We start from the raw sequence: 16,317 nt of genomic DNA on the forward strand, positions 1-16,317 counted from the left end.
TGTTGGCTTTAAAGTCACCAGCCAAATGGTCTGTACATAATTTGGAATTACACTGCTGTATAATGAGACTAATGTGACCCTCATCATCCACCATGCCTCTGCTGACTCAGAAAGAGCAGTCCCTACTGTTTGGCACTTTCTGCATGTGATTACATGCAATTAGAGATGTGGCACCACATTCGTGGTGTTAAGCAACCAGCAGACCCAGAGCTTTCCTGACACCTGTCCCAACATTATGAATCAATTTTTCTGCATGGCAAAAACTATATTTTGATATATTTTCTCAGTTTACGGGACACTGGCAGATGAGACTAAATTTTAATTTTTAACCCAGCTTTACTACTTACATCATTAAAAATAACTTTTATTTATAGGCTAAAGAGAAAAAAAAGAAAAGAAAAGAAAACTAAGATAAAGTATCTGAATGGTTGAATATTCAGTTAACATGCTGAGATATGGATGTGAAGTGCCTTCAAGTCCTATAAAACGACTTAAAATGCAGTTAGGGATATCAAATACCTGCAACTAATTCTTAGCAGAGGAAGCAACAGCTACACACAGTTTCCCCTGAATCTAGCATAGTCTGTAAGGATATATTGTGAGGACAAATCCTGTGCATGAAAACTATAATTTGCTATATTTTTGAAATATGTAGGTCAGATGGAATTGGTCCAAGAACTGTCTTATAAATAAGAATCATCGTCCCCATAGTCATTTTTAGTCTCGACTAAGTACACATAGTGACATAGCAGAATATCCAGCCCTGCCATAAAATAGGATATGGTGAGTAAGGGTTTAACAATATGTAACAAGGACACCAGAGGCAGACTCAACAGAACAAAAATCAAGCTTTTCTTGACATATAGCTGAGACCATACAACAAAATGGCAGAGCTAAGACACCAAGGGAGCTGCTGTGGGCAAAGAGTTAAAAGAAATCAGGCAACTAAACTGCAAAGTCATGACAAGACTGGAGGATTGACAGGGAAATAAACACACTTAACTGACAAACATGGAGGGCCAGCACAAGTACTAAACACACAAATGACTAATTGATGAACAAAACAGAGGTGAACACAAAATTTGCATGAAAAAATCAGGTCCAAAAGTCAGCTTGACACACAACAAACAGAAACTTTATATTTTGTTCTTCTCACTTGTTAGCAAACTTGAGCTCCGTAAGAATACACCACTGAACCTTTTTTTAGCATTTCCTCCTACAAAAATATATGGCGTCACCACTTTGTGCAAACAGGACCATCTTGGGGATGTATTCATTGCAGATTAGCAACATAATGTGGCTTTGGTGTTAAAAATTAATTTGGCAGCAGAGAAACAGAAGCAGACAGTAAGCCATATTTCTGTAGTGTTGTCTCCAAACACAGTCAAAACTGATGGGTGGAAATGATGGAAAGTCCTCTTTGCACAGCACCTGCCTGCTTTTCCATTGTGTGTGCTCAGCTTGATTGATCCATGCTTGACATTGATTCCGGATTTGATTTTTTCCGATTTTCCTCCTACACAAACTCATACACAGACTATCGTTGTTACCTCTTCAACCTCACAGGACTATCTGTATGAACTATCATTAGTGAGGAAATTTACTGTGCCAGTTCAGCTGTATAGGGCTTTTATTGAGAAACTGATTCAGACATGTCTTGATTTAATAGTTTGATAGGATTGTTCAAAACTCTATTTTGTTTGTTTTGTGAGCAGTCAGAGACGTTCATAGCTAGAACGAGCAGACTGTGTGGAAAACACTGTTAGATGAATAGTAAAAACAGAGAAGTGGGATGTAAGAGCTCAAAAAAGAGCTCATAATGCCTAGTGGTATTTTGTGGGCATGGCAAATTGATGTAATCACTGTGATTATTCTGTATCCTCCACCCTTTTCCATTTGCTTTGACTGAACTTAAAGGCTTGACTAACATTTGAACATTTCAGAGATGTTATTAGAAGTTATTTTCATACTGAATCATCATCACAACACTACATTTTTTTTTTTAACAACTGTTAACATTTGCAAACCGAAATGTTTAGCTCCATTGGTTTAATTGGAAGCCTACATGCCACCTGTGGATATCACCAAAGGGTACTGTTGAATGTGGGAGTCATTATTACTCACACCTGTTTCTCATGATTGTGGTGTTTTCATTGAGCCTTGCATTTATAGTGAAGCCAGCGTGCAAGAAACTGAAAGCCAGGTTTAATTGAGCGTACTTTAAATCGTATACAAGTCTGTGTGTTTTGTGTGTTGTGAAAAATCAATCAGCTGTTCGAACCTCATTGTGTTTGGCAAGTTTAATTTGACTTCATCTGCATAAACAAAATTGTCTCCTAAATATTGACAATTGATTCATGCATTGAGAGTGAGACCCAGGCAATTCAACAAGTTCTCACGCCACACATGGCGTTTCTCACGCTAAGGAATGACTAAATTCACTGCAGAGAAATTCGTATACACTGTCTTATAAACCAGTCAAATAGCGTACTGTGGGCTCATACAGCTGTCTGCAATTAGCGACCTATCAGCCAATCAGAAAACAGAATGTCTTGTTGCCGGGTGAGGTCTGAGTTTCAGCTGCAAGCACGCACGCTTTCCATGAAGGATGAATGCGCATTATGGTGGCACAGCAGGCACTTGCGGGGTTGCTGTGATGCCGAAAGAGCCCTTTTTTATAAAGTGAATTTTTATTTTATTTTATATCGTTATTGCCTGTGGTCTGTGTGGTCCAAAATAATAGTAAATGGAACGATATAATAGTAATTTAGATCTATATTGGTCGGTCACATGGTCCACGATGTGCCCTCTCTGTCCTGACGTGCCCTGTAGCTGAGTGCTGCTAAGCTGCTAGAGACCAATGCTGGTGGCGACACCAAGGAAGTAAACAGCCTGTCCGGTGAGCAGGTTCTGCAGCGCCGGTATGTTTGTGCACGGTGTAGTTTTCCAAGATGACAAGGTGAAGTGAGCCATGAGCGTCCCGTGTGTCGTCTAACTGCACACATCTCTAACAAGTTATAGCTGCTAGTTCACCACACAGTCTGAAGAATGTCAGGCTTCCTTTTCTTTCAGTAAGCTTCTCTTGTCATGGGCACAGTGCATTAGAGAGATGTCAGTTATCATTTTACCGTCAGTCTGTGAATGCAGGATGCAGAATGCAGGAAATGGCATCTACTTCATTAAAAATTTTCTGGGGGAGGGCCCAGCTATAGGCTGTACCTTCACCCCTCCTGTATCCCCTTGGATGAATATGGGTTTCTACGATTCAACCAGTTACATTGTAAGGTGTTTTCTGTGTGGTGTTTCTAATTCATGCTCCATGTGCCCTTTTTCACTTTGAGCACCTGCCCCTCCAATGGTCTCCGCACAGCCCTACACCTAAATACAGTCGGAAAGTACGCCTCATTCCTGAAGTGATTCACTGTCATTGCATTATCTGATATCCTCTCTGTTCAATAATATGGAACTCCTTCTCTCAGTTATATTTATACTGAGTCAATACTGGATGTAATGCAGACTTTTCATTTTCAAATCAGTAGCTGGAGACCACAGAAAGCCAGTCAAAGGTGGTTGTTTTATGGTCAAGTGGTCATCCAAGCATACATGACCCATTGTGTGCATAGTGTTGAGACTCCCCACTACTGATTTTAAGATTTTGTTAGCCTAGATTGTCTCCAAAGTGTGCATAAAAGGAAAAACAAATGGATCACTGTGACAGTCAATGAGACTGCAAAACTGCGCATCAGATCAACAGATAAAAAAAAAACTCAGGTTAAATTAAATCAGGCACTGTCAGATAGGCAGTATGACATTTGGTTTAATAAAATTAATCAAAAGTCAGACAGTCCAACAATTCCATAGTCAAGAATCAAAAATAAAAACAAAAAACAAAAAAACATGTTTTCAGGTATTATTGATGGATGACATTGTTATTTTCTGAAAACAGTTTAAAAAATGATAACTTATCCTGCCCTTGCTTTATAATACATTTCTGCCCAGTTACCTTTTATCCCTCTCTACGTCCACCTGCATCTCTACTTAACCAGCATCATTAAAAACTAAATTGAATATCTTTTCTGTTTAAATCTTGTGTATATCTTACAATATCTCACCAACATAGCACAGCAGATTACTGTTTTTTCCTTCCTTCCTCTCTTCTTTTTTCTTGTATTGTAACATTTATTATTTTTTAGATGGTGATAGGTCAGATTTGTCCTTTCAAAATAAGTTGTCCCAGTGACAAACAAATGATTGATTGTGTATCCCAGGATGTGAAAAGAGGTTCTCCTTGGAAACACAGTGTTTAATTCAACCATTTGGTGAAGGGTTTTGGAAGCAACAAGCATACTTAGCCTCATGGGTCAGTGCTTTTGATTTCATTGCCCTACTAAAAGACACAAGTGCACACTGTGGATTTCTATGCACTGTATATAACTGTGGTGCTGTGCATTAAGGGTTTCAGTCAATTGTGCAGTGCAACTACAGGGAACTGTAAAAGTCTGCACTGCTTTTATTATACATACTAATGTCTATTTGTGTATGGAGCTCTTACAGAGTAATTTCTAATATGATCCAATATGATCCATTTGTGTGATGTGCAGCATTGATTACTGCATTCATAACAGACACAGTGCAGCCACTTATAGTCATATTCTTCTGTGTTTTACTAAAATCAGTTTTGTGTGTGTGTGTGTGGCTGTAGCAGGTGCAATGATCATGTACTGACACACAGCAATAGCAGCTGGTGTACATAACATTCTGCTTTTATGTGTGTGACTCACTAGTGTGTTATGAAACACACAGTACAAGTACACACAGGTGGAGAAAGCAGCTATAAGAGTCCAATCACTAAGATCAGAATAATCAATAAATTTAAAAAATGACTCATGTCCACATTCAATTTGTCGATGCCTTCACAAACAAACATGATATTAAGCTGAAGAGCCTCCATTATCTTAGTTTCAGTAATAACCAGGGTAACTATTGTCAAGGACACAAGCAGATGGCTTCCATCTTCAATTCTTTTTTTTTTATAATTGGTCATCCAGTATCTCATGGTGGGCATCCATCATGACCAAATATATCTGATTTTAGATCCATTACGCTGTGTGTAACTGAACTTTTCCCTCATTAGTCCACATTACATTTTTTGTCCACATTTCTAACCTGACAAACCTGAAAACATCAGTTTACCACAGTACAATCAATATCCCAGAGTGGGGAGAAAATACATGAGCGTGCCTCATTTATATTCCCAATTAATGGGTCACTGCCTGCAGGTCTAATCAACAGGTGAATAACAGAATATTTCACTTTAATTAAACAATATTTCACCAGCTTATCCCTCACTTCACCAAATGATAAAAATGCTTCAAAAACAATGATTACACATTATTTTGTGATTGGAACAAAAACAAAGACATTACCATGCATGTTAGTTCCTATTAAAAAAAAAAACAGTTTTATAACATGTAATGTCTTTTACCAGGGGGAGAGGTGCTGGCTTTGGTTGCTGCCTGGTTTAACAGGAGACCTACTTATTCAGTGAAACAGATAATATCCGATCCCACTGCATCTGTCATAACTTTAATTCTATCTGTGTTACTCAGGCTATGGGTCTCAGCAGGGCTACTGCACAGGCAATGATTTGCAATGAAACTACAGCAAGAACAATTCACACCTCAGCCAAGGTGAAGAAGTTACATTTTTTCTAGTTTTAGGATTACATTCTGTGCTTGAGCACTTTCCCTGGTATTTAATATCTTATGCCCATTTTCTTGTAAAGATCCTGCATACTGTGACTGATTTTGACAGTAGCATGCTGCTGCTGCTCTCTTATTTATTTCCTGCTTGAGAGAAAACATGCCAGAGTCAAATTTGCCAGCATATTATTCATTGGTTTACAACACATCACCTCACAGATACAAGACAGGGAATGATTCCGCATTGCGCCTAGTTACAGTCACCTATTCTGCACAAATCCCTGCTACCTATGACATTAAACTTGCACTGCTCCATTTGATGACTTTATTGATGCAGTACACATCCACTCCTACATTAGTGGATTAAGATAAAAAAAAATAAAAAAATCTGCACCTACTGAAATTGCTTCCTCACTGGTGCAAAGCCCAGCCATGTGCCATGCACTTCGACAAAAATAGAGGCCCTTGTGTTGTGCCTCCATCCCTGTGCTCTCTTGGCATATTAACAGGTCTGTTTTTCACACATATCCAGTGCTGCTTTATGGATCCGTCTTTCAGTCACTCTCTCTGTCTTTGCTGTTATTTGTGTGGCAAACAAACAATATCTGTGCCAAGACTTGAACTCCATTGTCGCCACCACAACAGTGTGAGAAGAAACGGAAAAGCTCATTATCGACACTTCCTTTAGTTTCATTTTTTAACATCCTAGTTAGAAGATTAAAAAGCCACCAGGGTTGCAGAATAAGGTAGCAGCATTATATAAGTATTCAGCTCACTTGCGGGGGAGATTGGCAGAACAGAATGGCAGCATTTCCTCTCCTGAAGCAGGGGTTGTCTTGAATCTGGCTCCTCTTTTATGAGATATTGCTGAGTCAGTGTCGGGTCTCTGTGGCTTTCTGAGCAGAATGTTGAGCTCAGTTTTGCTTGATTGTGCACTCTGTTTGATCCCTGTGCCTTCCAAAACTGGCCATGCATCCTCTATTCCAAACCACCATTACCACCCCAAAAAAGTAGTATATAAATAGATTTCACACCGAGCACCACTGGGTCGGAAATTAATTGTGGTCTGGAGTGAATCTAATAGAGTCTCTCAGATGGGCTTGCTGTGATCCTATAAACATTTTAATATATATACACACGTGCACAGGTTTACACACAGCCAGATCCCTCTACCTATTTGCCAGCATCGCTGATGAATACATCAATAATATTTGTGGTCACCTGCTGGTGGCTTATTGGCTGTCATTATCCAGACTCAGATTATGCCACTTAGGGTTTTCTGTCCACATAATTTTGTGCATATCAAATCCGTAGTCAGAGAAGAACATGAACATGAATGATATGATGAATTAGTTATTAAAACAGTTGACAATTAATTTTCATGTCCCATCAATGAAGTGGCTATTCATTACAGCTCTATTCTTAAACGATACAATGAGTGGCATGCCCATAATAAACTCAATTTACATACTTTTGTTTTGGGCAAAGCTGTGTCAGACCTTTTGTTGGCTTACCAGCATTGTTACTCTGGTGCTCAGAACTAGTTTATATACTGAGCTGAACTCATAAAACAAGGGAATACTGAAATGTATTAAAACACTTTAACCATGTATGTGCACTGAAGTGATTGGTTGATTTGTTTCTGAAGGTAGACGATGAGTTGTAGAGAGATTGAGTCTCTGCTGCATTTCACTTTAGTTTTCTACCCATTAATATTCATGTTGTGATCCCAGCAAATTAGCAATGTACCTAGCAACTATGTAAGTATATATAAATTCATATTTAATTCCATCTGTTGAGTGGATTTTTAAGTGGAACACTGGGTAACTGTAAAGTACTGACACATTTATTGTAGCGATCAAATTTGTCTGTCTTCCAGGAAGTCGCTGCATGGGATGGTAATGAGTGAATGATGAGTGCATGAGTGGGAATACACCATTGTTTCCCGCCATCATATCAATATGAATAGATCAATGCTCTGCTGATGTGCTGCTGTATTAGGATGAAAAGGAATTTAACCAGAAGCATTGTTTTGATCTTGAAAGCTAAATGAAGACAATGATAGCTATACTATATACCGAGTGTGTATGTCTGTGGTTGTGCTAAGTTTATATTCTGTGTAGATGCGTTTTAACGACTTTTCCTCCCATTTCTTGAATTTGCAGGCAGGAAGTATGACAGTGGCGAATATCTTAACATCACCGGCATCACAAGGGACCAAGCTGGAGACTACGAATGCAGCGCTTTAAATGACATTGCCTCTCCTGACACCAAAACAGTAAAAGTCACAGTCAACTGTAAGTACATCTCTTTCTTCTTCTTCCTTTTTTTTTTTCTTTTTGCGCATTCCGGCCTTGGCAGACACATGAAAGACACCGGGGCAGCATGCGTTGATGCTAGTGTCATGTCCCTGATGGCACACTTCAAGAAAGTACACCTTCAAGAAGTTTGAAAAAGTAGAAAGCTGCAGCCTGGAAGTTTCTTAATATTTAATGTGAGAATTCCCTTTTCGTCTGCGCGTGTAGGTGATTAATTCACACTAAGGAAAGGTCTGACTGTTCTAAGCACTATTCCATTATGCAGGTAATGAGTCTTTCAAAAGTGTGAGGAGACAGTAATGAGGAGCCAGGGCATTAATGAATGATACTGGGCTTTAGCTGTCGTGGTCACATAAAAATCACCACTTGTAAGTAGGAGCAGGAATGGGTGCTTGACAATTATTGCCATTCCCTCTCTTTTTAAAAGTGGCTCTTTACTTCACTGTTATTCATGGAGGTTTCTGCATAGATGCCCCTGTGCTAAATCTCACTTTTGGCAAAGCTTATCAGGCAGAGAGGGAGGGGAAGAGGAGGTTGAGTGAAAGAAAAAAAAAAAGGCTCCTCCTGGCCCAGTTTCTGAGTCATGTCCTGAAAGCTAATCACATAACTTTTCCAATTCAAGCTTTAAGAAATGGAGTTATTTTATTTCATGCACACTTTTGACAAACTAATTCTTTTTATGACATCTTTGAATCCAATAATGCATGTGCTCTGTTTCCACCTATGTGTTTAAGACACTACTTATTCGAGCTTTGTTATAAAACAAGTCTTGTGGCCATTATTTCTGTGTAATGCCTGCCTCTAATGAGCCGAGTTTTAGAGGCCAGCTATTTATAGCACTATTGAGACACGGGTTCAAGGATAAAAAGTTATTTGACGCTAGCAGTGTCTTTATGTTAGAGAACAAAGGAGATATTCTCAGTGATTGATAAGGCATGTCATCATCAGACGCTGAATTTTAAAGCAGGACAGCAGGGGCGTCTGCAGGTTTGGTGTCCAAACAGGGTGAACTGATTAGAAACACTTTCTCTGCTGTCAGACAAAGTCACAACAGCTCAGACACTGGACTGATGCTCAGGCTGGGAGTGTGCTGTAGTTGGTCAAGTGTTGAAGCAGAGTTATCTGAAGCCGACAGAACCACAGAGCTGTTCCCGTCATTGACCACTTACTCATTCTTTGTTATTGATCTGCACCACACAGGAGAGCAGCCCAGACATACTTTGGCCTTTGTTATTGTATAAATTGGTTTCTGAAAACAGTTTAGGATTTGATATGAGATTTTACATAATCTTTTTGTACAGCAGATGTTCTGCTGCGTCCCTTCAGAAAATCTAATAAAAAAAGAGGAAATGTATTGCATTACATCTGCCTTTTGAACTAAAAAATGACTTTGTGCAACACATCACATGCTGCTATTGGATATGATGTCAAATCTAATATGTAAAACACACAGTTTGTTGGACGGCATTATCAACAGCAGCAGCAGGATGCTGAGTGAATACGATGAAATGAGATTTTGAGAGTCGAAAACCATTATCTCCAGCATGGTTCTTTTCAGGAAATAAGAAGCACAGGCTTTTGTAAAGTCGATGATAATGCATGTTGGAAAGAATCCGATGGGCCTTAAGAGGATTTTTGTGAACCCAAGAGGAAGGAGAAATATCAAAATCTATAAAGTGACATGTGTTACTTACACTTTAATGAATTTATTATCATTAAAGATGAAGATGCTGTATGTGATTTAACTCTCTTGCTGCTATGCTGTGACACAAATGCAAGGTTTACAGAATCTTCCATAATTGCTACTAGTTGGGAACATTCATAGAGAGAATATGTGGATTAAGGGGGAGGAATATAGCTCTCTTCATATGCACATACTGGTCTGACACAGTGGTGAGAGCTGCCTTTCAGAAATGCAAGTCACAACTATTCACTTAATTTGACCCTTAGACTTACCCTAGATCAAGAAGCACAGTGATGATTACATCATTACAGCAAATCACTTTCTGGAGGTCTAAGAGGGGATCCATATGCGCCCACTCAAAGTTGGCTGCTAGCCAGCTGAGGTCTCCGGTTTCCAGCTTCCGTGACACATCTGAAATGCACTGTAAACACGCTGATTTATTCAATTCCAGGATGTCACCAGGAGTTGGTACTTCCATCGCTGCCGAGGAACAGCAGGGGTCTGCCCATCAGACCTGTATTAAACCTGTGCTACAGCCATTCTTTGTTGCTGTAAAAGGTATCATTCCCACTCAGCTCTTCTGAAACTTCTCCCTTCAGCCACGGACCTGTCTGCCGCCCCTGGTATTTGACATGCTGTATGAGCTGTGGCCACCATGTAGCTTCATAGAGTGAAAGTCTCGAGGCTTCACAAGCACCTCGCACATTAAAACGTCCTGTGTTTTATTGAAGCTGTTTAGTATTCAAAGTGCTTCGCAGCTATGAGACCCGCATTAACAAAACATGTCCCTCACATTAAAGAAGGAAGGCTGGATGTTGGCTTCTTCAAATGGCAGTTTAAAGTTGCAGTTTAAAACACTCTTTGATGCCTTTTGTTTTGTTTTATGGAGTCGGTCTGTCAGTTTTCAAAGCATTTTGTTGATAGTTTTCTCCATTTATATTTCTTTGTAAAAGTTGTGTGTGTTCCTGCCTGGGTACTGGTGACACATGTGCTCATTTCCAAATATGAGGGCACAGGATAAATGAATTCAGGTTGTGTATTGGAGCGGCTGATGCGGACACAGCAGGCAGAGCTTGAGCCAGCTGGTGGCCACTCTTCACTGCCTCCTCTCCACCCCTGGTGCAATTCTCCCTCTGTGAAGTAAAAAGAGAAGTGTTTGGATCATTTCCCAATCTACTGCATCATCCATGCTCTACTGTCACACATCAGGCTATACTCACCAAGCACCCAGGAGTGTGGGGTATTGATGAGGCCCGAGTGTGGCAAATCCTGAATTAAGATAAAGGTGTTAGCTGACATGGAAACTGAAACGTGAGCGGGTAATTACACAGCAACAGGCAAGAAGTTAACAAATTAAAGAATATTACACTGTATGGACACAAGCTTGTTCAGGTGATTTACTTGGCTTCAAAAACTACATCTTAATTTTGTAAACGGTCTCCTGGGACACTATGTGTCAGCTGTACTCTGTCAGTCAACACTGTGAAAAAAGGTAAATACCACAGTGTAGAGACACAAATATCTATCACTGGATTTGTTGATAAATGTTTCACTATCAGGGTGGGACAAAGCATCATGTGATCTGATGCAGCACCTATCTGCCATTTAAATGTAAGCATTGTTGTTTTAATTTAAAAAGTACATGTAAAATGTCACTGCCTGTGCATTTTTCATGAACAGGGAATATTATGGTTCCTTAAACATGTTTATTTATGCTGTTAAATCAGTCATTATTTAACATGGGGGGTCATGGGGCGATTTACTGGCTTTTGAAACCTGCCTCAGGTGGCCACTTGAGGAAAAACACCAGTGATTTCATTTCTAATTGTAGGATGTTGCTATTTGTGTGCAGCCCATTATAGTGTTAGCATTGATCCACTGTTTTTCTTCCTAATAGCAGTTAAATGAAATAATGTCATAAACATCAGTTCGTTGTGTCTGCACGATTCCTCCTTTATCATTCTAATAAGACAGCATAGGATTGAATGATGCTGACATTTCATGGGTTAATAGTCTAATTAAATACATGTCCAAATAATGTATTTAAAAACAATTTCTTATTTATTTTTAAACGTGTAGACTATATTTGACCTCTGGACTAATTGCAGATTAAGGCCACTAATTAAAATAGACACACCAGAGTAATGAAAATAAAATTAAGCTCTGGCATATTCACGGTTTTAATAACACTAGAACACTAAGCCTGCCATTTGGCTTTCTGTGATATGACGAGGCACTGTCATTGTTCAAGTGTTCAATCTAGCACATTTTTTTCCCCCAACTCAAAAGGCTACCTTGATCAGACAGCATTAATTGAATACTGGCCTTAGTGGGGCTCCTCGCCTTCAATGATAAATGAATGCCGACTGAAGACTTTTATCAGCTGAACCTGAATGATGGCCAGTATCCAGAAGGTCACGCTAGAATCAGATTGGCTGAAAAGCTCAGCTTTGGCGAAAGGATATTTCAGCTGTGATTTTACCCGATGAAATTTGATCCCAGAGCCACTTTTCAAATTTACATATTCATCTTCACTGCAGGTGGGTGCTGTCATTGGCTGGAATTCCCGCTGCACAGTGTGACTCAAAAGCATAAATATCACATCTAGGTGGCTGAGTCAGAGGGATGAATGGGAAGGAAACCACCGTGGAACACCTCCGCCTGAGATAAAAAAATAAAATAAAGCCAACGTTTGATTAATTAATGAAGCCACCCTGTTAAAGAATGGAGGCATCCATCAGATAAAACAATAACAGAAACCTGTCTCCTTTTTCAAGAAGTGAAATCAAAGGTGTCTGACCTTGCTTTGTAGTGTAGGATGCTCACTTCCTCCAGAGAGAGTTGTCTGCTCTTCTTATTGAATGAGTGAGACTACAAAGTTTGAACACTATCATGTTGCAAGATGAGATTTGACAGGCTGTACAAACTTTAGTCACACATGGAAAGAACACAGACAACCACCTGTCTTGTTGTACTACGTTTTATTTGCCCGTCAGTGTCTCAGATGCATCAGCTGTTGCAGTTTTTTGAAACCACAGCAGATGTTTTGATTATCTCTTTTCGTCCGTGTAGTGATCACAAAGCTGACACGAGTAAGTATATAAATGTGTAAAGAAGACAGATAGGTCGATGCAATGTTAACACCACAGAGGTTTGAAATATTGATGTAGATGGAGAAGGACCCTGACATATTTTGGGTGTCTGGTTCTCTTTTATTTATGTTGATGCAAAGTCTTTTTTAGCTAAAGTTGGAGGTTATGTAAGACCTACTTTTCTGGGGAACTTAGAGCAGCATATCCTTTCCTCAAAATACCACAATAGTGTCATCTTTGGCACATAGAAAAGCTTAATTTAATGGTACCTGACATGAAAATCTCCTTTTTGTTAACCATACTGTGTCCCTTTCCATCTTGATCTAGGCTGGTTTTGAAGAGCACCAAGCATCTCTCCTTCTTCAACATCATTCATTTTCCTTCATGGCAATGTTTGACTTGCTTTGCAGAGTGAGCACAGTGCCCTGTGTGCTTCAGAGTTTGCCAGCCATTTGTACGCCTCCTTCTTCCTCCTGCTCCTCCTCCTCCTCCTCCACTAGTACCCTGCAGCTGTGAATTCTGCTCACATATTCACCATGGCTGCGTTTATAAAAAAGAAAAGAAAAAAAGAAGAACACCTCTGTTTTTTTCCAGCTTGCATTAATTGGCCAACAAAACTGTGATCATTTTTAATTAATTATAAGCATGCACATTACAGCTGCTGTAAGCAATTACAGCCGTAGCATTTGATGGATTTTTGAACACATCAAAATGCAGGAGCATATACTGTGTGAATACTTCTAATTCTTGGCATCACCTTGTCTTTTGATTGCTCCTACCCCGCCATCCCCTGTAATGCCCCAGCCATCCGAGCCTGTTTGGAATGCAGGACCTGCCCTGGTAGATACACCAGCAACATGCTCCTCTGACTCGGCTGACAGAGTTGTTCTGGGGAGTCATGACTATCTCAGATAAATAAGGGGCCAAACTTGTTTACTCGTGACTGGGAGAGACACGTCTTCATGACCACCCAATATTACAATGTCAAATAATGACAACAAAGTAAACACTTTTTTGTGAAGTGTGGTAATGTGTGTACAGCCTTCAGCAGTGCACACTAATTACTCCACTATATGCATAATAATTTCTATCGTAGGTATTTCATTTTTAGCTTAGTTTAATTTACACTAGCTTTCAATTAAGGCCCTGTTAAAGTTTGCAAGTGCTGTCTCCATCTCAGTTTGGACTAACATCCTGAGTACTTACAGCAGGACAGTCAGTGTCACATGCTGAGTGGAAATACTTTAAATTGAGTAACAACGAGACAAATGCAGTCTGTTAAATATGCTGTTTGAAGCATGCCTCTCATGGTGGCTTAACACTTGAATGCTTTAACACACATGTAGTACATACAGTAGGTGTGTGTGTGTGTGTCCACATCAGTTTCAGAACAGTGGTGAAATACAAGTGTCGCTCAATATAAAATATATGTACAGTCTAACATTCAATGATATCTGTGTAACACAGCAAACGGTATTCCTGTTCTTTTTGTTTTGTTGTAGTAGCATTGTTTTATAATAGGTGTTTGTATAGTGAAGGAAATGCATAGCAAGTTCAAGATGAGAAGTAGAAGCTACGAAATTGAAATTTTGATATTAAAAAAGAGAGTAAATAATAGTTGTTGTGATCTTCATATTACGCCTTTCTAAAGGACTTCGAAGAATACACGGAGTGGAGGAATATGTTTATTTGATGTTTTTTCGTACTCCGGTGAGTGTTTGTAGCATAAGCTATTAGCTAGCTAACATGGAGGCATAAACACGTTGCACTTCTTAACACCAGGATTCAGATTTATTTATGTTGTTTGCCTTTTTTTTGGTGTGTTACGATAAGATGTTAAAAGAAAAAAACAATCAGAGTGTGAGTGCGAGTATGAGAGAGCCGTGCAAAAGACTGGGACACGAAGTACACCTGGAGGCCATCGTCCAGTCAAGACTGCCAAAGACTCGCTCACAACCTAACACTCAGATAAGCACAGCAAAGAACACAAACACACTACCCGGGTAGATAAACAATTTCTTTTATATTTGCAGCTCTGAATTTTATTTTAATTATTGTTTCTTTTAAATACTTGGTTTGTGAAGGAAAAGACTATTGAACTGAACAAACTAGTTGCATACTGGTTGAATTGATGCATTATTTTTGAATCTGAGAAACCCGTGATTTTTAAGAGAATCGGTGAAGCAAATGCACTGATGAGATGAGTGGGAGTGTTAGAGTAAATCTGGTTTTACAAATGTTCTGAAATCAGGCACAAAGTCTCCGTTGAGCATTTGTGGATAGTTTGCAGTATCCATTGAAAATATCCAGGAAGCCCCATCTTTTCAGAAGGCTTCTTGGAATTGGATTCTGATCCAATCCTAAGTAGAGTTAAAGCCAGTACCCTTAAGCTGTTTGGATGTAAATCCATCTCTCTACATCTCTCCAAAGCTCTTGTCTTGATTGCTATTTGGATTCTATGCTGCATGAGGGGCACGGATAAATGAGCTGAATCTTGATCTTCTGCGGAATAAATGTTCTTGCTAGTACCACTTCAAAATTGATTGACACGCAGCAACTTTGGTTTTCAGCTTGGCCTGCAATTTTAGTTGCAAAACGTCGACAAGAGCTGAGCGCTCACAGTTTTAGATGGAACTGTCTGAGGTGACATTCTGAACTGTCTTGTAGCGATGGATTCATGATATTTCAGTGCATCCCGACACACCCCAAAAGCCCAGTGTGTATTTAGAAAGATAGGTGGGGATTTGTTTACCTTGAACCATTTAGTGTTCAACACAGACAATAGATTGAAACCCTGGTGCTGCCAACCCACCCAGTCCTGCACGCTAAGCTGGTTATTTATATGCCTTGCATTGTATAAAAAGAAGGAACACAATGTTCCCTTGCTGTTCTGAATAGAAATCTTAATGAATTAATAAATCTTGGCAGTAGAACCATTCCTGACTGACAAAAAAGCAGGACAATGAAGCCCACAGATGGCAGTGGGGAACAGCGTCTCTGTGTGTAAGCTGACAAGTCATGCACTGATGAGTCCATTTCTTAATTGCAATGAAAACTCATTTTCAAATCTGGCTGAAGAGGTAGGGTTATTAATTGATCTTTTAATTAAAAAGCTTGCGTTCTCTTGGCAAACAATAGTATGTAGCTAAATAAATCATATTCAGTCTAGAAGCACAGCAATTAATCATCAATAGTCACTGGAGGTTTCCTTAAGGTGCACAGCTCAGTGAAGCCCTGTACATTAGGGCGAGATGCTTTCCGTCCATTAATATTAGATGGAGTCAAAGGTCAAGCTTTTAATTCAGGTTTAACTTACCTTTTTGCAGACATTCGAAGGCATCATGTTTGTTTCAGTGATACGCTCCAATGCAGTTGTAATGAAAGTCGGTTTGGGATTGACCCCCAACCGGTCATTTGTCACCTGGCAGGGCCTTACAGTGCTCATTTTTCTGCCATGCCTGTGCTATTCCTGGACCCAACCCCTCACCCCCCATCTGGTGGAGTCACCATGACGCCAGACA

General features: G+C 39.6%; 1 protein-coding gene across 2 annotated transcripts in view; it reads left to right on the forward strand.

Moving 5' to 3' along the window:
* negr1 (neuronal growth regulator 1) overlaps window positions 1–16,317 on the forward strand; it is a 127,163-nt gene that overhangs the window by 64,884 nt on the left and 45,962 nt on the right. For both annotated transcript variants that reach the window (XM_028404415.1, XM_028404416.1), the window contains exon 4: window positions 7,868–7,999. In XM_028404415.1, coding sequence (XP_028260216.1) covers window positions 7,868–7,999 — 132 coding nt within the window. The remainder of the gene's footprint in view (window positions 1–7,867; window positions 8,000–16,317) is intronic.

Source organism: Parambassis ranga, chromosome 4, assembly GCF_900634625.1.
Source record: "Parambassis ranga chromosome 4, fParRan2.1, whole genome shotgun sequence".
Lineage (NCBI taxonomy): Eukaryota > Metazoa > Chordata > Actinopteri > Ambassidae > Parambassis > Parambassis ranga.